Source organism: Kryptolebias marmoratus, linkage group LG9 (genome assembly GCF_001649575.2).
Source record: "Kryptolebias marmoratus isolate JLee-2015 linkage group LG9, ASM164957v2, whole genome shotgun sequence".
Taxonomy (NCBI): Eukaryota; Metazoa; Chordata; class Actinopteri; order Cyprinodontiformes; family Rivulidae; genus Kryptolebias; species Kryptolebias marmoratus.
Genome location: NC_051438.1, coordinates 20,895,209 through 20,916,901, shown reverse-complemented (window position 1 = coordinate 20,916,901; position 21,693 = coordinate 20,895,209). Strand labels below are relative to the sequence as shown.

Here is a 21,693-nt window from a genome sequence, read left to right as displayed (position 1 = left end):
GTTTGGATTAGTAACACAAATATGAATCCAGTTATTAGTGTGTTTATCATCCATACTGCAGAGTCATTTTCTGAGGTGGTCATTTTCAAGAAGTCAGTCAAGCCTGTAATTAATGAGTTGTGACTGAAATTGTTTACTCATCTTTCTAACTACATTTATATTCACCACGTAGTGCACACAGCAACAAAATGCTACGCTTTTTTCTTACAAAGAATGTTTAAATATCCTGGAAGTGCTTCTCTTGAAATGTCCATTATAAGAACAAGAAAATACTGAATAACTGTTGTCAATATTAAACAATCAGTTAGATATTTAAAGTCATTTCTACTCTCTCTTTGTCAACAGTCCTTCAGGTCAGTTCAGGACTTTCCTCGTGTTTGCTTTTTTTTTTAGCACGGGTTAAATGAAACACTAATTCAAAGTGAAGTGAGACCCTGTTCAATTCAGTGGTGAAATCAGTTGCAGGATTGGAGGAGAGCAGGAGGTGAGTAATCCCACTAACGATTCTCTGCACATTTGCTGAAAACATGGTGGTCTGCTGCCCTGGGGTCTGCCTGGTGAACTGTCTCTGCAGAGAGCTGACCCAATAAAACCGGATGAAACATACGCATGTATTTCCCTCTGGGAAGTGAAGCAACATTTATTTGCTGTTTTTCTTTTTACATTTCAAGTTTGATATATTTTCACTGCATGAGGCAAAAGTCAATCATTTACAATAATTAACTTCTAAGTTGTTTTTTAAATTATGTTTAAAAGGGGATTGAAAGGCAGAAAAAGACATTTCTGGGGACTTCAACAACTCTGTTCAATTTATCCAAGCATTCTGAGGCCCGACGAGGCCAGTTTCAAACATCCTTGGGTGTTAAAATGTCTTTTTCAAAAGATACCTTAGATCTGAATAGAAACTGGCAGCAACAAATCTGTAGTTTCTTTTAAGCCTGAGGCCATCATTTAACCGAACCATTAACAGAGCAGAGGTCTACTGGCCAGTGAGACTTCCAGACCGGCTCTGTTTCAGCCAGAGACTTTGTTTGTTGCCATTAGTTCAGCTTTAACGAACCCCACCTTTAAAGCCCTTGACCAGCTATGAATTCACAGCAAGAAACAGAATATATAACAACAAAAAAACTGCACACAATATGAATTTCAGACTTTGACAGGATTATTTCATTGATGTTACTCTGAATGCCACCTCTCTTATCTTTGATGTATAATAACTTTACGTGCTGCCTTGCCAGTGCCACGAAACTGTGTCTGTGAGGTCTTTGACGATGATAACAACCTCTGGACTCTCTCTGTGACCTTGAGGTATCGTTACTGCTTTTCTGTTCTCAAAACTTCTAACAGTTCTCCTTTGTGTCACACCCATCCACACACACACACATATATATATATATATAATTGTGTGTGTGGGATGAAAACCTTCAGGAGAAGTATAAGGAGCACCTACTTTCCTAATCTAAAATTGATCTTTAGTTGGTTTAAAGTCTTACAACTCACTGATATCACACTTACAGCTGAACTCATGAGTTCTGTTCTTCATCTAGGATGAGTTAACAGCATCTAATCTGTGTTGATTCCATTAACACTATTCACATTCACAGTTGGATTGTCGCACATCTGGTTTTATACAGTGAGGCATTGATTCCATGTGTTGTTTGTCTCCTCCATACTGAGTTCACAAAAAGAAGGAAGAATAAAGTCATTAAAAGGTGCTCTATTCAAAGCAGTATAGTGGAAACCTAATAAAGACACGTTTAAGGACAGTTTTATGCTGATGTAATCTTGGTGTAATTTAGCAGATAAGAGGTGATTGGGAAAACTGTCATGCTGGCCACTTTTTTCATATTAAACTCTGAACCAGTGTCTGACCTCAACTTGGCTTCCACAGTTAGAGGACAGAGAGCAAATGTGGCCACCCCATTAATGGAGGGACATAAATCATTGCTATCTGTCAGATTGACACACAAAACCTCAATTACAGGGGATTATATTTGGATGAGATTAACCCCAGTGAGTGCCTTTCTAAAAGTAAATTGCAGTAATCTAGAAAGTGCAGGTACCAGATAATCCCCACATTTTTTTTTTCAGAGTTCTGATCAGTGCAATTATATTAATGAATTAATTCTGGTGTGGAAATTAGATCATCATAGATGTGATCAACACCACCAGATCTAGTGAATCTGAAGCAGAACATGATGCTCAAATGCAGTGTTTGGTCCTAATAATGTAGAGTTCAGAACTTAACACTGTTAAAAACAAAAGTCTGTTTAACTTAAAACATATTTTAAAGGTAGATTAGGCATTATTGTAAAATAAAACTTATTTTATTTTTGCTTGTGTCTTCAAGGCACAATTTCATTTTTGCAAAAGAAAAAAAGCATGAGGTTTAGGAGGTTAGAAAAACATACATTTGCATATGCAACCTTGACTACATGCTCCATTTGCAGGAACTCAGTTCAAAGCACAATATTTTAACATTTTTTGCCCATTTTGTTAATAAGGATTTAATTTCTTCAGTCTCTTTGGGGAACAATATTTAGAAACGAAGCTAAATGAGATAATCAGTTTCATGTTTACTATAAAAATCATTTTATCAAGAAATTAACCTCATGTAGCATGTTAAAGAATGAACAGAGAGGAAGCTCTCATAACATCAGAAGATATGCAGCTCTGTGGATTACCTGCAGCAAATTGACTAATGCATCAGAGCTTTTGTGAATATAACACTTTAACACTGAAAGATAGAAGCCTTTTTTTTCTTTCCAATTCAAAATTTTACCAGTGCTGACTGAAAAGCTGTGTCACTGATACAGAGAATTCCACCACTAAAAGATTAATTTGAGCAACTCGAGCACAAAAAAAACCTGCAGATTTATCATCGTAACAACCAGATTTCCTTGAAAGAACAACAGACAGAAGCAGAAGTCTATGTTCCGATCTCAGGGCATTCATGGTCACTCAGAAACCAAAGCTGACAGAATCAGAGGAATTGGTGCTTATCGTGCTTTAACAGCAATCAGCACACAAGTGGGAGAGGGAGAATGGCAGATCACCGATGCCACTCAGTAACCGTTTCCTCTGGGCAGGATCGTCAGATCTGCGTCAGCACCAGAAAAACATCAGGACAAGGAGCAATTTCACCACGCTGACATCACCAATGTCCCAGACAACCTCATCATTTAAATCAAGCAAACTATAATAATCAAAGGGAATGGTGCACTGATTTATGAATATATTTTTTTTGTAATTTGTGCAGCCATTCCTAACAGAAAAGTATTATATAGCAAGTAAGGACCAAAATTGCCCTTTTTATTTTCAGTTTTTGGTGAAATATCTTTTTAAAAATATATTTTAAGCAGAGACTACCATACAAATTCTTTGAGGCTGCTGCAATTAAGAGTGATTTTTGAAACCACAGAACTTTAGAAACTTCATATTTTTGTCTCTCTTTAACCAGTAGAGCTCTCTCTCACTTAACCTGTGTGATGCTTTCACATGCAGGTCTGCAGAAAACTGTATCTTTAGCAAGTATAAAAGCAATTTTTAGCTCAGACACTGACAGCAGCTAATACTGTCCCAATGTTTAAACTGCCAGATCCTCCTTTAATTATCACCACATGATCCTCCCTTGACCACAAGCTACACAAAGAGGCTTCTCACACAGCCAGTTGTTATTGAAGGTTCCTAATGACACTGTGTTCAGCCTTGCTGATGAGATTAGTGCAAGTGTCAGAGTTGTGGAGGGCAGAGCTCGCTGCGCTGTGATTAACGAAGCACCTCCAAACTCCTCTCTGGGCATCCATTGATTCAAGGGCCAGGTCTGGTGCTGAATTAATCTGCCAGCAAATATGCAAGACTTATGCCTTCTGCTTTGCTCATATCTGCAGATCAAGACAGTCGTGAATCCACCGGCTGACACTTGCCGCCCAGGAGGCGAGTATTTCAAAGAGCTGTGCAGAGATGAGAAGAGTGACAGAAGTGCAAAGTTATGTGCTCACAGAGATGTGGCGTAAATTGATCGTCTGCAAGAACTTAGTGAAATGTTAATGAAAAGGTTTCCATATGAAACTGTTCTGCTCTGTGCGGACACCATTAGACTGGACTGGAATGCTGCCATAAGGGCAAACAGGGTGAAAATGTCTGTGCGGTTAATGCATCAATGCAGAGCTGTTAATGCATCATGAGTTATCTAGCTGTGGGTTTCAGCATGAAAAGACCTAAAGCTGAGAGCATGTGCATCATGTGCACTATGACACATCGCTTTGTCTGCCCAACTCAGCTTCACGTGGGCAGGGGGAAAAACTAACATGACATAATTTACTGGTGTTGTTATCGGTGCTCAGATTCACACCATCTTCTTCTTCTGCCCCACCAGTCTGCTTGTCCATGCATGCTTTTTTTTGTTTTCTGCAAAAGAATGTGATCTCTCAGAGGGAGCCACAGAGACGGAGGACAAAGATCTGCCACAAAACTCACCACAAACAAAAAAACTCTCCCGTGGGAGAAAGTGGTTTTGTCTCTGTTGCACAGCTTTAAAGCCATGTGTTTTTTGATAATTCTGGGACCAGTACTGAGAGAATATGACGTCAGTATTGTTTTTAACTTGGAGGGACATAAGTGAGAGTTTTTTGATTCAGTTTCCGTCCTACTCATGCCTAGAATCTGTCCAAAACACAAGTAATTAAATTTTCATTTCCGCTGCTTTAACATTTTTACACAAAAATAGAAATACTTATGGGGTTTTGATCTTTTAAGTCAGTTCAGTTCCTTTATTTAGGAGGTAAATCAACATTTTGTTTAATCAGTTTCATGTTCAGATAACCACATATAAGGTCATTGGAAAAACTGATCTATCATGACAAAGATGCAGGTTGGTGGGTAAATAATGTTTTGGAAATGGGGTGGGGGTTCTTTTGTTCTGACAAAGTGGGACAGTCAGAAGCTTCTGCAGAATAGCAGCTTGCATAAAGAAAATGCCAAGGAGATGGTGGATGGTGCTGGCGTTAATGGACTGCTTCCCTGAAATAATTTGTGGGGCAGGTGGTTGCCATCTTTGGCAGACTCGGTAGTAGTTTTCCTCATAGATATCCCATGGTGGGGTGCCATTCAAGGCCTTGATGGAGGGCAGCTGGCACAACCCCGGTCAATGATGGACAGAAACAACTAGGAAACATCAGAGTCTCACTAGTTTTTGGCTTTAGGTTGTGCATCTATTTTAAAAAGTTGGTTTTGGAAATTGCTCTGGGCTAAAGTGAAAATTTATTTTTATTTGTATAATTGTTAGGAATAGGTTCCTCAAATAAAAAAAGACTTAAAGTTGCAATAATTTTAATCATGTTTTCAACCTATCTGTCTCACTGTGTTTTAGCAAAACATGGTGAGATAAAACCACTGTTCTAAAACTGAAGTTCTGATGTTGCAGATATTTAAGTTAGTCGGGCAAAATTATAAAAATAACAGGAAGATTAAAATAAGTACTTTATTGAACAGAGTTATTTTTTTATCACAGTAGGTGATCAGAAAATAAAACTTTTTTGAAACCAAAATACTTTTATATAATTAAAAACACTATAAATCATAAGTGATGGCTAAATATTTAAGCAAAAACAAACACAGAGCTTTTATACTGTATTTTTCTAGGATGTATATTGTTATTTTTCTTACTAGTAATGTCATAACGCTTTAAAATAATAATCAGAGGTTGGTAGTATGACTCTTTCAACAACAGGTGCACAAAATTTAAAAAGAAACTTGCCCTTTTAGACTGTTAGATTAAAATATCTACAACTTCTGCACTGGAACGACACACAGTAGTGTCTAACATTACAACTGCATCAACAAATAACGTCATCATTTGTGTCAGGGCTGCCAGAATAAACCAATTAGGTTTATTGATCTGTTGTGAACTCCTTAAACAGAGCAGAACGTGACAACAGGAATACTACAATGTTTTGTTTTGGGAGGGGTTTTCTGCATTGTAAATAAAACAAAGGGTTTAATGTTCTCACTCTCAATTCCTTATGTTTTATTATTATTCTCATTATTATTATTAATATTATATTACACACAGAAAACCCGTGTTTACTCATTTACAATATCCAGGACACGGGGTCTGTTTAAAATAAAGGCAACAAAAACAATAAAAGCATTGTGAGGCTGTAAAGGTCTGTAAATGGAGTTACTGATGTGGTAAATCTATGAGCGCGTGCTTATAATGTAAAAACCGAGCACAAAGAGCTCACATCTTCAGTGTAAATAAAATTGGTCCAATGAATTTCTTTGACCACCTGATCTCCATCTGTCTCCATGGTAAAGCATAAACTCATTTTTCCTTTAAGATCTTGGACAACAGACAGACACAGCGGGGATATTGTTGCTCCACGAGCGTTTTGACGTAGAAATCACGTATAGCCTATTTACATTCTGTGACGCTGTAGAACAGGTCCAGATTCTCCATCTTTCTTACAGATTCGGTGCCATGTGAAACATGTGATCTGGAACCAGCACTTTGTGCAGCACACAGGCCTACATGCATTGCTCTGTAGCAGCAGAACCAGATGCGTCGTGCTGGGAAGCCTTCACCATCCACCGGCTGCGTATTGTTAACCTCACAGGGTGAGCTGAGCACCATGCAGGGGATGAATGGGTGCAATAAAATGAAACAAAATAAAATAAAGGCAGGCTGTGCAAGGCACGGTTCGCCTCTTACCCTTGGAAGCATCCTTGTCTTCTTTAGGCTTCGCCACTTTGCCGCTCATAGATCCCAGTTTGGATATGTAATTCCCGATTTAGGTAAAAATCGAAATCCCCTTATTTGCTGCCTGTCCTCAATGAAATCCTTATGAACGGTTCCAGGTTCTGAGATAAGGGTTCTGTCAGGAGGAAGGGGGGGGGGAGAAATGTCCATTAGAGTCACATTCATTTTAATATGGAACAACAGCAGCCTCTTAACGAAGCGCAACAAAGGACAATCAGTGGTTTCAGTTACTGAAAACATCCGACTGTAAACACACTCACACGACACAACCAACCAACCTGAGAGCATCTTCACACAACAAAACCCACCTTATCTCCTCCACGTTTTCTGCTACATCAATGCACATTGATGAAAGGGAAACGCTCCCACCATGAATCCCGTTATGAACCAAATAAAATAAATAAATATTTTTTTAAAAAAATCACGACCTACTCTACTGTGACAAAAAGCAAGGGGGAGACACAAAGCAGCGAAATGGAGCGCTGCGTTTTCCCACAGGGTCTCCAGGCAGCGGGGGTGGGGTGGGGGGGGAAGAAAAGTCAAAACAGTGGATCAGGCTGACTAAGAAACCCTGGAAGAAATGCCATTCAGCGCTGTTTCTGTCATCAGGTTTTCCCCCCCTTTTTTTTTTTTTTTTTGGTGTCTGATGTTTTCTCTCTCTCTCTCTCTCTCTCTCTCTTCTAAACGCTCAGAAGCAGCAACAGCAGCAGGCAGGAATCAACAGGATCCATAAAAAGAGAAGAAGCGCTCCACCCGATGCACGCGCTGGACGCGCCTCCTCTGACCCCGGTGTGTGTGTGGTGTGTGTGTGTGTGTGTGTGTGGCGGAGAGAAAACCAGCCGTCCCGTCCATAAATGCAGCCGTGGTGTCGATGCGGTGCAGGCTTACAGCAGGGGGCTGTGCTGCATGGCGCGCACCATCTTTGCTGCTTTTGCTCTTCTCCAGGAGCCTCGAGCAGAGCGATGCGTTATTCCAGCCACATCCAGGCTGCACGCGCACTCCCCTGACACATTATCACAGGGGTTAACACTCGCTTTATTAAAGACATAACTTTATGGAGCTGAGGGATAAAGTGAAGCAGAAATAGAGGGCTAATTTTTTTATAGCCCAACTTGCTATTTAAAAATATGTAAACATGAATTGGATGTAACGATCTCGATGTTACTTAAAATGAAAAGAAATCTACTAAATAATCTAAAAAGATATATTATTTTAGAACAGTTGAGCTCTGGGTTTGCAGGAGGTTTTAATAAAGTGTTGAAGGACGTGCAAAAATATACTCCATCAAAATCACTTCAAGTTCATCAATACTTCTGTTCAAATTAATAGTTAATCCATATATGGCCTATTCCCAACAAAAGCCATCTCGAGGCACTAATCAAAAGAAGAAGAAAAAATACAAGTCCAAGTTATAAATCCTTTTTAGATCTCATGAAGCATGCAGGAAGTCAGGTTATGTTTATTTCAAAACAACCTCTTACCCAGGGTCTGCAGCTTTTGTGACTATAAGAGCCATTGTTACTATTTTTACCATCTCTCCAACTCAATATAACTTGTAAAGAGCCACAAAATGTACTTGAGCCTTAAAATTAAAACATAAGATAAAACTATCAAGTTTTGTTTTTGGCAATAAAGTAATCAGTTGTTGGTTAATCGTCATTAAAAGGTTTTCAAAAAGCCCAATTCTTTACTTATTTAAGATGCTGAAGGTTCCAGGCTTTTATTAAAGTCAGATTCATACTTTATTAAAAAAAAAAATTCTTTATTCTAAGAATAACTTGCCTCCAACCCACAAAATAACTAAGGCAGAGACTTGTAACTTCAGCTATTTTTGGTTGAAAACCACAACACTTGCTAATAGGTCACATAAACAAGAGCCTAATGACAACACAAACAACATCAACAACCACAAGAGCATTTTTATCCATTTGTGAACTTTTATGTCTTGCAAGAGCTTATATATGACAACAATATGCTGTTAGCAGTCCTTTTAAATTTCATTTTGTTTTTGTAGATCATCTCAAGACCCAGAGAAACGGATGTTGAATGAGCCCTAGTGTGGTCCCTACCCCGACTTTAGGAAACAATAAATTAAAAAATGAATGTAATAAATACTATTTTAAAAAATGGAGCCCTCAATTCAGTAGCATGTACAATGTATAAACAATGAAAATAGGATTTACAAAACTACATTACAAACTTCCTTTTAAAATTTTGCCACCAATCTTCACTTGACAGACACAAGTCACTTTGAAGCAGAGGTAGTTTTAGTTTAAATAAATAAATAGAAAAAGTTACTGTTAATATTCCACAAGTGGTTGAATAAGCTTCCCATTTTTATTGGAAATTTACTTGTTCTTTAAAGCATTTTGATCTGAGACACATACTAATAACTCAAAGTTATTCATTAAAGTTTTCTGGCTCAGAAATTTGCTTTACAACCCTGATTTTAGTTTTGATATTTCATGAAGTCCTTACCTTTAAAACACAGAAGCCCAAAAGGTTTTTTTCCGAAATGTGCTGGTGTCACATTAACGACCCAAAATGCAGATTATTTCCTACACTTGAGTTATGAAGACCCTATCTTATGTTTAAAAGACCTGTCCAATCCCTGTTCAAGTTTTTTTATGCAAGTTTTATGTCAGATTTCAAGGTCCAGCAGGCACTCAGTGGTAGCAGATAAAAAAGACCTTGGGGTTGAGGGTTACAAGATCTACAGGATATATATCTATTTTTAGAAGAAACTGGACCCCCCCTTCAAACTTTCTTCACATGCTCAAATCTTCTTCAGACCTTTAGTGTGAGCTCCGGATTGCTTTTATTGCCTTAAATCATTGCATTTTTAACAAATGTTGAATTTATTTTATTTATTTTTATTTTTATCACTTTGACTTACAGCAAACTGGAATTATGTTAAGCTCAGCCATAAAGTCAGCTGAACTGATATAAATCACATGAGGCTAAAGCAGGTTATCAAACACTTTTGATTTATAAAAAGGACTTTAGAAAAGCATCCAAATAGCAACATCAGACTGACTCACCAGCTGGACATGTTCATGCATGTTGAGCATGACGCACTGTAAAAAGAGCAAGGGTTGGACAGAGTGCAAATGTCATTGGGTTGTGTTTCTTCTGTGTCCATGGCCTGTGACCCCCCTCTGACCTTACCAGCAGGAGAGCACAGCGCAGTGCATGCGTTCAACCCATGCCTGCTTAAAGCAAAGCCCTGGAGCATGTTTGGTTCTGTGCAAACAAACTCCTGACTCACGCTCTGTCATCACTGATGTCAGTCCGCAGCTGTGTCCACCCAAGTCACAAAATACCCTGAATCACCTCTTTTTGGCTGCTGATTGCAAAAAAAATCCAGCCAGAGAAAAATGACAATGCTTTTAGCTCACATTGCAAAACACGTGCACGTTCAGCAAACTGATTGGTGAGCATTTTGGACTGAAAAGAAGACCTTTTATGAGGGCATTTTATGATGTATGTGAATGTTTTGGCATGGTGCCCTGAGATAACTTTTGTTGTGAATTGGTACTATATAAAAAAAACTGAACTGATTTGAATGTAGATATGCATTGAAACTGTAAAACATCTGGTTTAAATTTTTGTTTTTATAGCAATACATGATACAGCCTGGTATGTACTTACCTGCCACGTATCGGTTATATACCTGGTACCTATGGGGACAGTCCGTCCATTTTCTGAGTGATTTGTTACTCTGTGCTTACCAGGTATGTACCAGTTACTCATCTGATACTTCTTAAGAGGTTGCACGTTCTTAAGTACTTGATATGTTCTGTCGTGGACCGAGTTGAAAACAGAAGGAGTCACAGGAATTATTAGAAAAATAGGGTTTTTATTTTAACCCAAAAAATTGTTTTTCCAGTACTAAATACTGAGCTCATAAAAAGGTCAAAAGAACAACAACTGAACTCGGGCAAAACAAACGTAAACAAACTAACTGGCTGCACTAACAAAACAGAACTGACCCTCCTAAACGACACACAAGGGTATATATACACTGGCTGATCAGACTATTACACGCAATAGGGGTACCTAACACAATACAATCACTAACTACAAACAAACAGAACAGTACAGTTACGTTTGTTAATAAACTAAACACCAAAGAAGGAAATCAAACATATTACACTTTAAATTTAAACATTCAATTAAATACAAAAGCTTATTTAAACAAAGCAAATTCAAGTTCCCCCTCCCCAGCAGGAACTAGTGGTGCAGTCCAATTATCCCCTGTGCTTTTAGGTGTGCCACGCCCTGGCCACCATCTTTTGTCAGGTAACTCCCAGGAACCACGTCAGGTGAGAAGCCGGTAAAACAAACAAAGAATTAATCATAAGCACAAACCAAAATGAGCATGAGTTGATAAAAATACAAGTAACTAAATGTGTGCACTTACAAATAGTACTAATGCATTTAAATCAACATTTTATTACATTCATGTTTAATGGATGAATTAGGGTGCACAAGAGTTACCGACATTAGTGGAGTGTGGCCATGGGTTTGGCCATCACAGTACCCAGAGGTACAGACCCGGTTCATACCAAGCTGTTTTATGTATTGCTATAAACTATTGGGGCACTGAGTTCAAAACACTTTTATAGGATTGTTTTGTATTGTATCACATTGAGGTGTATTGTATCATATTAAAGCAAACTGTTTTGTATTGTGTTATATTGTATCTCACTGTATTGTTTCAAAATGACTCGACTTCAAAATTATATTTTTGACCAGTGTAGATTTTTCCTTTATAACGGTGGTCTCCAATCCTGGTCCTCGAGGGCAACTATCCTCCTTGTTCCCCCCTTTTCCTTGTTTCTCTGCTCTAACACACCTGATTTGAATCAATGGGTGATTAACAGGCTTCTGCAGAACATGAGGAGGGAATTAAACCACTGAATCAGGTGTGTTGGAGCAGGGAAACAAGTAAAACATGCAGGATAGTGTTCCTTGAGGACCAGGATTGGAGACCCCTGCTTTATAACAAATCAATGGATATGTCTTTATCAGTGCAATATTGTCATGAGAAACATTATTCTGAGGTACTTGCCTGGGCTCCATAATTATTTAAACTCTACAGAGGTAATACAGTTTGTACTGCATAAATCATGTGACTTTCACAGAAATGTATCATAAAAGTCATTAGTCTTCATTTCAATGTAAAATTCATGAGGAACAGTACATCTGAAAATTGCCTCCTCTTTCACTGGTAATGTTTTAAAAATCAATTATTAAAAATGTGTGCTTTAAACCGGCGATGATTTATGGGAGGCAAATTATTCTCATCAGCCTAAAACACAAGTATTAAGATTTCAGCATTCATAACTGTTAATCTATTGTCATTATCAGCTTGTCTTTTTGGACACTGTGCTGCAGTGCGCCTGTGGAATGTTTTTTGTTTCAGGCTTTTATGGTGTGGGAGGGATTTTATTTGTGTGCTCTTGGGTGGATTAATTGTTCTTTCCATTAGAGTTATCGAAGACAATGGGATGATGGAGACTTGGTATTTTAGGGAACAATAAACAACTCAATGCATCACAATGACATTAAATGAAGAAGTATGTTCGCTCTCTCCGAGTGCTGTTTTTCTCCAATGTTTGTTAATTATGCAGTTAAAACTGATCCTAGGCTGTAAATTGAACTGAATAATGGAAAGGCTTTTTTAAAATAAATACATTTATTTACAATAAAGGAGGAGTGGGATGTCACTTAAACATACGTCTCAAACTTAGAATATCCTGAGCATCAGAATAGATATTTTTTCAATCTTAATGCCAAATAAATGTATGTAGAATTTGTTTTTACAACAAATGGTAATAGTTCATAAGGTATGTACTAAATAATAGGGTAAATATCAAATTCTATACTTAACTGTGTTTAATTTATTACTATTTGCTGTATTTTATTGATAGATCTATAACAAACGTTTTCTTTTAAAAGAATAACGTACAATGAGCACATCTAATGAATAATCACAGAGTTTAAAATTATGTCATAAATAATTGAAATTTAATGCAAATAAATCTATTTTGTACAGCTTACATATATCCAATATTACAAAAACAAATCAATGTTAAAGGAAAGACTGATTGTTTTTTAAGTTAAATCCGTACTGCAAACCTTTTTAGTAAAACCTGAAAACACGGCTGCACTGTGGTGCAGCTGGTTAACTGTTGCTTTGCAGCAAATAAATCCTGGCTGGATCCCTTCTGCATGAAGCTCACATGTTTTTTCCGTGCATGTGTGGGTTTTTTCTCCAGGTTCTCCAGTTTCCCCCCACAGTCTGAGTACATGCATGTTAGGATCAATGGTGACCGTAAATTGACGTCAGTCGTGAGCATAAATGATTTTCTCTATGCTGCCCTGTGATGGACTGGCTACCTGTCCAGGGCGAACCCCGCTTTTCACCCAGTGACTGCTGGAGATTCAGCTAACTGTGACCCTGCAGGTAAAGAAAATGAATGAATGGACAAAATCTGCCTAGTCTAATGGTTTCCAGGCGCATTTTTTTGTCTCAAAATATTCAAATTTCTATGCCGATAATTTCAACCTGGACTGAACAGAAACTACTTAATGTGTAATCATCAAGGAAAGTCAAAATCAAATTCCAATTGCATAAAATGAGCTGCATACTGCATGTCAGAGCTAAGTTTTAATTCAGTGTTCTGAAATGTATAACATTGCTGAGGCATCGCTTAAGAATCGCTTTGATTTGTTGCTCATGTGGGCTGAAAATCACCCAGTGATAAAGAGTCTTTGTAGAGAAGCCAAAATGGGAGGTGGGGATCAATCTAAAGATGATTATTTGGAACAGGCAGAGGGACGTAGATTGATGATAAACACGCGAATATGCTGCCATAGGTTAGACTGCTCCAGATGTTATCCTGATTCAAGCTTTGGCTGCACCTAATAAACTAATTTGTCTGTTTTTTACAGCAGTGACAATGATAGTGGACACAAGCTTAAATCAATGAGGTCAAGGACTGCAGGGAGACTTTGTGTTTATTGGGTGACATGAATTAAATTTATCACAAACAATTACCTCATGTTCTAAATATGGCCAGACATATAAAACTCTGGTGACATTGCCACTTAGAGGACTGCAGGTCAACTCAGGCTGGAACAACAGAGCAATTTCTTTGATTATACAGAAACATATTGTGAAATATTAAAAACGGGTTGATTTACTTGAACACAAGATGTTATTATTAAATGTGCTGCGTAAGAGTGGAGAGGTCAGGTCTGCATAAGACAGCAAGCGAAGGAAATAAAACATTCACTTCTTGATATTAAGCTAATACAAGTAATGATGTTCAACAAAAGGAAATGCAGAAGGGTAAAGAAAAAGCAGAAACTTTCTTAAGGACTTATGAAGGGTTCCAAAGCAGCAAAAACTCTAATTCTAATTCTAATAATCTAAACTAAGAACCAATGTCTACAATTTGATGTGTGAACTGTATAGGAAGGGTAAAGAGAACCAAGATCTAAAGAAATGTTAAAGCTGCTGCCAGTGCCTCATTATTGTAACCATGGTAAGTGTACACCTGTGTCTCTCACTCCCTAACAAGAGGCAGGCAGGAACACAGACTGAAAAATGTGCCTCAAGGTACATGAAAACTAAAAGTCAGATCTTAAAACTTCGTAAACTGTGAGGGACAGAAGCCTCTGATGGTAATATATGTATCTCTTTCTACAGTGCTTTATGTAGGACATATGACAAGTGAAAAAGATCCTTCACTTCCAGTTTTGAGGAGAAGGTTTTGAGCGAAACTGATTCTGCGGAAGCTTCTGGAGGGATTTGTGAGAAAACTACAATTCCTATAACAACGAAAGACACACTGCATATTGTGGAGCGCCAAAGGGCTTTAAAAGGTCAAGATGGGGTCAACGAGATAAATAAAATTCTAGATTTCAATGTCAAAATATAAAACATTGCGAATTTCTGTCACAAATTTTTATATAACGTACCAAATAGCTCATACACCTGGTTTTGATTTTTATATCATGTCAGACCAACTCAGTATATTCCAGCTACAGGACAGATTAGCTGAATCTACAGGAGCTGACCCACATAGAGTCTCTAGCCTTGCACTTGCCAATGAGTAATTAGCACCTGAAGCATTTTTTTTGCTGTCATTTGTATCCCAATTTGTCTTGTCCAATATAGCGTGTTTTGATTTTTTTCTGTGGATTTGTTTAATCCAGAAAACAGTGGGCTCTGAGTGCACTTTCTGACCAGGAGCAACGAGAGCTCCACTTTTCATTAACGGTGGATGAACATCCCTGAGCCGCCAGCGTCTGTCAGCCTGACTGCATCACAAATCACAGCACGACGAGCAGATCTGAGCTCTCTGTTTTTAAGAATTCACAATATTAATGTGTTTCTGAAACGCTATTAGTAAAACTCAACATTACTCAAAGCACAAGCTTCTGTCAGCTTTTATTGTCACTTCTTATCTCCACTTGTCTCAGATGCAACAATTCAGCTGAAATAACTAAGAAGGCATTAATGACTCACTGACACACTAAGCTTTAACTGGGTTCATAAGTTTATACTAAAATAAAATGCAAAAATAGCCCATTTTACTGAGATTTAATTGTTTATTTTGTTTTCAGTTATGTTTAGGATCGCCAACTTAGAAGGTTGTTACATTAACAGTATCTTTTGAAACGTTTCAAAATTCTAGTAAACTCTTCTTCCTCCCATAAATTTTACATTTCTCAGAGTTTTTCTTTTAAAAATCCCCAAATGAAAACACTCTTTAACCTCTCATATCTCCTGCATGATGCACTGTAAATAAAAATTTTAATTTGCATGTATGGCCACATTAAGTTCCATTCACAGTTTAAGATTTTTTTTAATTTCTTTTCGCGATTTAGTTTTCACACAGCAACAATTTATCTGAAGCTCAATTTGTAGTTTGCATTCTGTCTGCCTGTCTGTGGTGTGTGCTTCTCCACCTCACTCTGCCAGCCAGAGAAGGTGGGAATCGCCATGACAACCAGTAACTCAGCCTGTCCCGAGTCACAGGATGTTCTGTTGTTCCATTGGTTTTTCTTTACTTTCATCCTACAATAGTCCTGTTTAATTCAAGCTGTCGGTTCATTATTAGAACATATATTAATATGTAATACTATAATATTTATGGACACCTCCCTAGGGAGGTTTTCCTGGCATGTCCAACTGGGACAAGACCCCAGGGAAGACTCAGGACACACTGTAGAGACTGTGTCTCTTGGCTGGTCTGTGAACGCCTTGTAATCCTCCCAGAAGAGCTGGAAGAGGTGTCTGTGGAGAGAAGTGTCTGGGCTTGCCTGCTCAAGCTGCTGCCCCCACAACGTGACACACAAATAAGTGGCAGATAATGGATGGATGGATGGAGACCTTAGGGTCAAACAGGAAGAGGTCTAAACCTGGTGTTTCAAATTAAAGCTTGTGGATACAAAATTAGTCTGGCTCTGTAATAGCTTTAAATGTTACAAAAGTAGTTCCAAATTACTATTAAAAAAAAGCTGACGTATGTTAGAATTTTTTTAATTTTGTAGCATTAACACACAATTTTTGTGTGATAAAGTTCACGAATGTATGCAGCACGTTTTATGAAATATCATTTTAATGTCACTGACTTGATTAGTAGTAAGGGTAAGTGTTAGTTTGCTGTAATTCTTCCCACAGCTCCCTGTGGTTAAAATTATACAACACTAACTGTTGCAGTTTTGTAAGGAATGCCCTGTAGCAACATTTGGCTTTTATTTTGTTTATAATTTTTTTGCAGTTTTGAGCACATAAAAGATGCATTTATTATTTACCTTTCTACTATAGCTTCCTGCCCACAGCTTTAATACCACAAACAGTTTGAACAGTCACAGTGTCAGAGATGTAAATCGCCAAGAGGAAGGTTTATTGAGTTTTTGAAAATGTCTGAGACGAGTATTTCCAGCTGATTAAACTCTTCTGCTCCCAGGATGTGTAACTGTTATACAGATGGGCTACTATAGATTTAAAAGACAAGGATACTGAAGCATTATAAGAAGAAGGAAAAGCTTCAACATATTATAATTATCCCCTGCTGCTGAGGGACAAAGGCAGATCATCATTTTTTTGTCTGAGTGTTTGTGTGTCTGTCTGTAAACCAAATATCTCAAACCACTACATAAATTTCAATGAAATTTGTGGAAAGTAATCTGTGGATGTACATCTACAGCTGATTAACTTTTGAAATCAACACAATTCAGGATGGCTGCCACAGACAACTGACCTTGACAAACACAAAAATGGCAGTCAGTTCACTGACTACTGGTGTGGTAGTAGCTGAAACTGACTCCCAACACATATTCTGAGCACTAAGAAATTACACAGGATCTCTTTCTAAAGATGTTTTTTTGCCATCAGCTATTTGGAGTCAAATCAGTCTGTTAGCAAAATATTTCATGAACCACTGGATCGATTTTAACGAAACATTCAGGAAACGATCAATGGATAAACTTCTATGACTGATGAACTTTTGGAGCTGACCCAATTCAAGATGTCCACCACAGCTAGCGGATATTAAAAAACACCATAAAAGGGTATAATTCAGTCCGTTAGACAGATACTGTGCTAACATTTGATATGGTTGCAGCCGAGACTCATTCGCAGCACATAAGATGCATGCATAAGATTAGGAAAAATGTTATTTTCAAGGTTTGACCAAAAATGGCTACAGTTTTGTATTTCTCAGCACAAGGGGATCTTTATATAAAACTCCAGCAATATAAATTTCTTCATGAATGATATGCCTTCAAATGTAATGACTGAAGTGTATCTGGTTGTGATCTTTATGTCAGCAAAATAAAAAGATTAGCTGGGTAGCTGGAGGAACTTTTCTACAAGAGGAACTTTTCTACACACGTCAAGAAACTTGAGCACCGGACTAGCCGCCTTCACATTCTGTCCATCATTCAACACTCAGCGCAAGATCCTGTCAACTGGGGAACCAAAAATAGCATGTCTTCACACAGTGGCAGACAGGATGGACCTCCAGGAGACGGCTAAGACTCCACAGCCCATCATCTCACTCTCAGCACTGAAAAGAACTTTCACGCTTGAGCTTTGCAAAAAGTAGCATATAATGAAGATTACAAGACTGTAAATTAACATTTATCCCCCCAAATAAAGCAAATAAAGGATCTCAAATGATGATCTGTTCTTTTCATATAGTTGTACAATTTTTTTTTGTGTGTGTGAACATGTAAGAGAACAAATCATCAAATGTCTGGGCAGACAATATAATTCAGTTTGTGGCTTTTCCTTTCCTTTCCTCTTGTCTCGGTTTAACCTCGATCGGACGAGGCAGATGGCCACTCACACTGTGTCTGGCTCTGACAGAAGGGTTCTTCCTGTTAAGAGGGAAATTTCCTTCCATTTTCTTGCCAAAAACTGCTGAAAAGGAGATTGTTGGGTTTTTCCTTGCCAGGTTTGACCTCACTCTGTAAAGTGCTGTAAGACGTGTCACTGTATGTTTTGTGAATAAAACTAAATTGATTTTAAAACCTCAAAACTTTGCTCAGACTAAACGAGTTAGTACTTTTTAATTCGTGAATTTGAAAGGTTTAGAGACACAGCTGGACCAGCTTATCTCTTGGACTGAAAAGCTATTATATTTTGGCTCCACCCACTATGTTTATTACGTGATGCCCTCAAAGTGATGAGACAAAAGAATAGTTTTTCTTTTGTTTTGTCTGCATTGCATTTTGAGTTATTTTTCACCACAACAACTTGGAAAATAAGCTTTAATTCAGGTGGTACACAACTGGAGGAAGTTTATTCCATATGGAACCACATTTTTCTTAACAGTGCTGTTAACTTCACTGTATTCAGAGCAGAAACCTAACCACAAAGAAAGTATGCAAATGGGATTGTTAGTTGTAAAACATCAGTTTAAATGGGAGGAAAACCAAGCTCTCGTGGAGGAAATTTACATTTTCAATGTTTCACTCAAAGTTTGCAGTCTGAAACTATTCTTTTAAAGGCCTAGCATCCCTTGAATGAACTCATATTGCCAAGGTTTTAAACTAAAATCCTCCGATGATGAGAAATGACTTATAGCCATTTTGGTTAAATCTTGTAAATGACATTTTGACCAATCTTGTGCAATATTGCTCGTTCTCCTGAAGGTTTGAAGCAAAGATGCTGCATAATGTGCAGTGCTCAGAGTATGTGTTAGTCTCAGCTACTAAAACACCAAAATTTAGCTCAACATCTTTAAAAATGACTGAATTATAGGCATTTTGTGTTTGCTAAGTTTGCTTTTGCAGCCATCTTAAATGAGGTTGATTCCAAAAGTTAATCAGTTGTAGATGTCCATTCAGTAATTACTTTCTGCTAGTTTCATTAAAGTCTGTCCACTGATTCATAAGACAGTTTTCTAACAGACGGACAGATAAACAAAGATAAAACATACAGAGACATGGGCAAAAGCGTTATCGCCTTTTGCCTTTAGCAGCAGGAAATAATAAATATAGAAATTGTGCAAAGGTCTGGAGACAGCGTTGACACGATAAGCCATGATTACACAGTCAATATCTTAATGAAAAAACAACCCTTTGTGTTTTTATAATCCAGTCATAATCCAAATTACAGTCTTTAAATATTACTGGATTTTATTAATATTGCAGATTTGCTGTTCAGTGGATTCCCCCAAATCGCCCTTCTTTCCTCCTTTGTCTTCAAATATTCTGGTTCACAAACACAAAAAAATATATATATATTTTTTTTTTTTTTTTCCTGCACATCAAAACATAAGCCATTTTGCAAATGACAACATTTCCCTGGTGAGAAAAGAAAGAAGTCTGGGCTGTCTGAACTCCCACACAGCCCAGGAGATACAGCGCACAGTAACAATCAATAGCACGGAGCAAAGCTACAGAGTTTTTATTATCTGCGAGGCCCTGACATGAACCTTCACTGTAGTGACTAATCTAATTGGAGTCGGTGCAGACTTCTCGGGTGTGTGGTGCTGCCAAAGAACAAGAGAAGACAAAAAAGTCAGGGAGATCTTCGAGAATCAATAGTCATTTACAGACTATTCTACTTCCTTTTTTTTTCGTTCATGAATCCACACCATCCATAAAAAAAACAGTCAAAGGAATGTTCTTTTCTTATGAGTCAGTGCCTCAATTCTAAAACCTAAAATATTGAGAATTCTGATTCAGCGTTCACATTATTGTTGTCCTGATTCTTATTTTTCCGTACATTTTTTTGCAATCAAACAAAATTTGCATACTTTGTGATTATTTAGTCATTCATATATCAAGCATACAGCTTATTCAACACATGGGTGCTATGACATTTGGGTTTTGTAACTTATATACTGATACTTAACTTAATTTACAGTTTATTTCCCCTAAGAAAATACAATGAGATCTCTTCAATGTCTTCAAAAATATTTTTCTCCTTACAATCGGCTTTAGGTACTTGATCTTTAGTTAGTGTTTTGTGGCTTTTCGGTTTTAGCTTGTGGTTTGTTTGTTTTTAGCTGTAACAATTTAGTGTTAGCTTCTATAACAAATTTCAGCAAAGTCATTCAGCACACAGCATTCATTTCTCTAGTTCATGTTAAAATTGTCTTTGGCTTTCTCCGTGATGCTGTTGAACGAGGCTGAGAGACTCTGTGGAAAGTATGCCATAGGAGCTTTCAAGCCCACGTACTCTGTGGGGCTCAGCAACAGATTTACATTTAGAAATATGACTCAGTGAACGCACTGCACGGTGTGCACCCATTTATGATTGCACAAAGGTTGGAATACCCACTGCAACAACACACGGCTGGGATATTTAAAGCACTGAAAGTTTGCAAATAGTACTGCAAACAAATATGTTATTAATATTTAACTCTGCTATTCATCCTGTGTCCCGAAGACTGAGGAGCTCCTGGATTGATCGGACAGCGTTAATTACTCAAGTTTGAATTATTTAGCCTCTAAACGATTGAGTGAAATAAAAACGTCTGTGGTCAATAGCTGCTAACACTTGAGAAGACTTTGGACTCCCTGTGGGGGGATTCCAGAGTCAGTGATGGGTTTCATCCTATATGCCAGATGAGAAAATGACTCCAGAGTTAAATCTTTAGCTGGCACGCTGAATCAGCAGCCCAGACCACTGACTGCATTGACGACTGGAGTATCGATTGACCACAGTGAGTGATTAGGAGGACAACAGGTAAAAGGAGTCCTCTAAGTTTGGATGAACTTGTGATCCAAAGGTGGTGGCTTTTGTCAAGTGAAGAGCATGTTGTTGATGACACACTGTTTAAGAATTATTTAACAGTAATAATAAACAGTAAACAGAAAATGCAATTTTTCTAGTTCAGGTTTATTTTGTGTTTGATATTCATGTTGTTTTCTTAGGTCATTGTTTGATTTTTATGAGCCAGCTTTGCTATCCGTGCACCCTGTTTTATTTTGACAGTCTTCTCTTCGTTCTGCTTCCTTGTCACCTGGTTTTGGTCACTTTCAGTACATCTGCTCTTCATTTTAAGATAATATTTCCCTTTAATAATGTCTCTTGGTTTGGTCATTCCTTAGTCTGGCCCATGTTATTGCTTTGTTTCTTCGTCAGTTTTGTCTTAAGGTTCAGTTATTTTGTCGTCCTCATTCAGTCTGCTTCTTTTCAGCTGCATTTGGGTCCTACTTCCACAGCCCATCCTTCTCTATGTGACACAGAGTTCCATGAAATATGAACTCTGACGGAAAGGTCCCAGTCTTCCTTTGTCAAAAACTCCAGCTTGGGAATAAACAGCAAAGTCTCCTCTGTAGATCAATCCATGAGAAGGAGGATCTGTGATGAGGTCTATTTAAAGCAGAGGCTGTGAAGGTGAGCAATAGGATTTTAAATCAATATGTAATTTATCAGGGAGCCAGTTCACAAA

At 37.8% G+C, this 21,693-nt stretch overlaps 1 protein-coding gene across 2 annotated transcripts in view; it reads right to left on the bottom strand.

Moving 5' to 3' along the window:
• The window catches only part of fgf13a (fibroblast growth factor 13a), a 90,167-nt gene extending 80,728 nt beyond the window's left edge, over nt 1–9,439 (bottom strand). The window contains exons 1-2 of one of the 2 annotated variants that reach the window (XM_017408482.3): nt 9,239–9,439; nt 6,713–6,875 (exon numbers count right to left, since the gene is read on the bottom strand). In XM_017408482.3, coding sequence (XP_017263971.1) covers nt 6,713–6,761 — 49 coding nt within the window. In that variant the 5' untranslated portion in view covers nt 6,762–6,875; nt 9,239–9,439. Of the gene's footprint in view, nt 1–6,712; nt 6,876–7,068; nt 8,439–9,238 lie in introns of those variants that run through there. The other variant, XM_017408483.3, reaches the window with a different exon arrangement.
• Nucleotides 9,440–21,693: the final 12,254 nt, after the last annotated feature.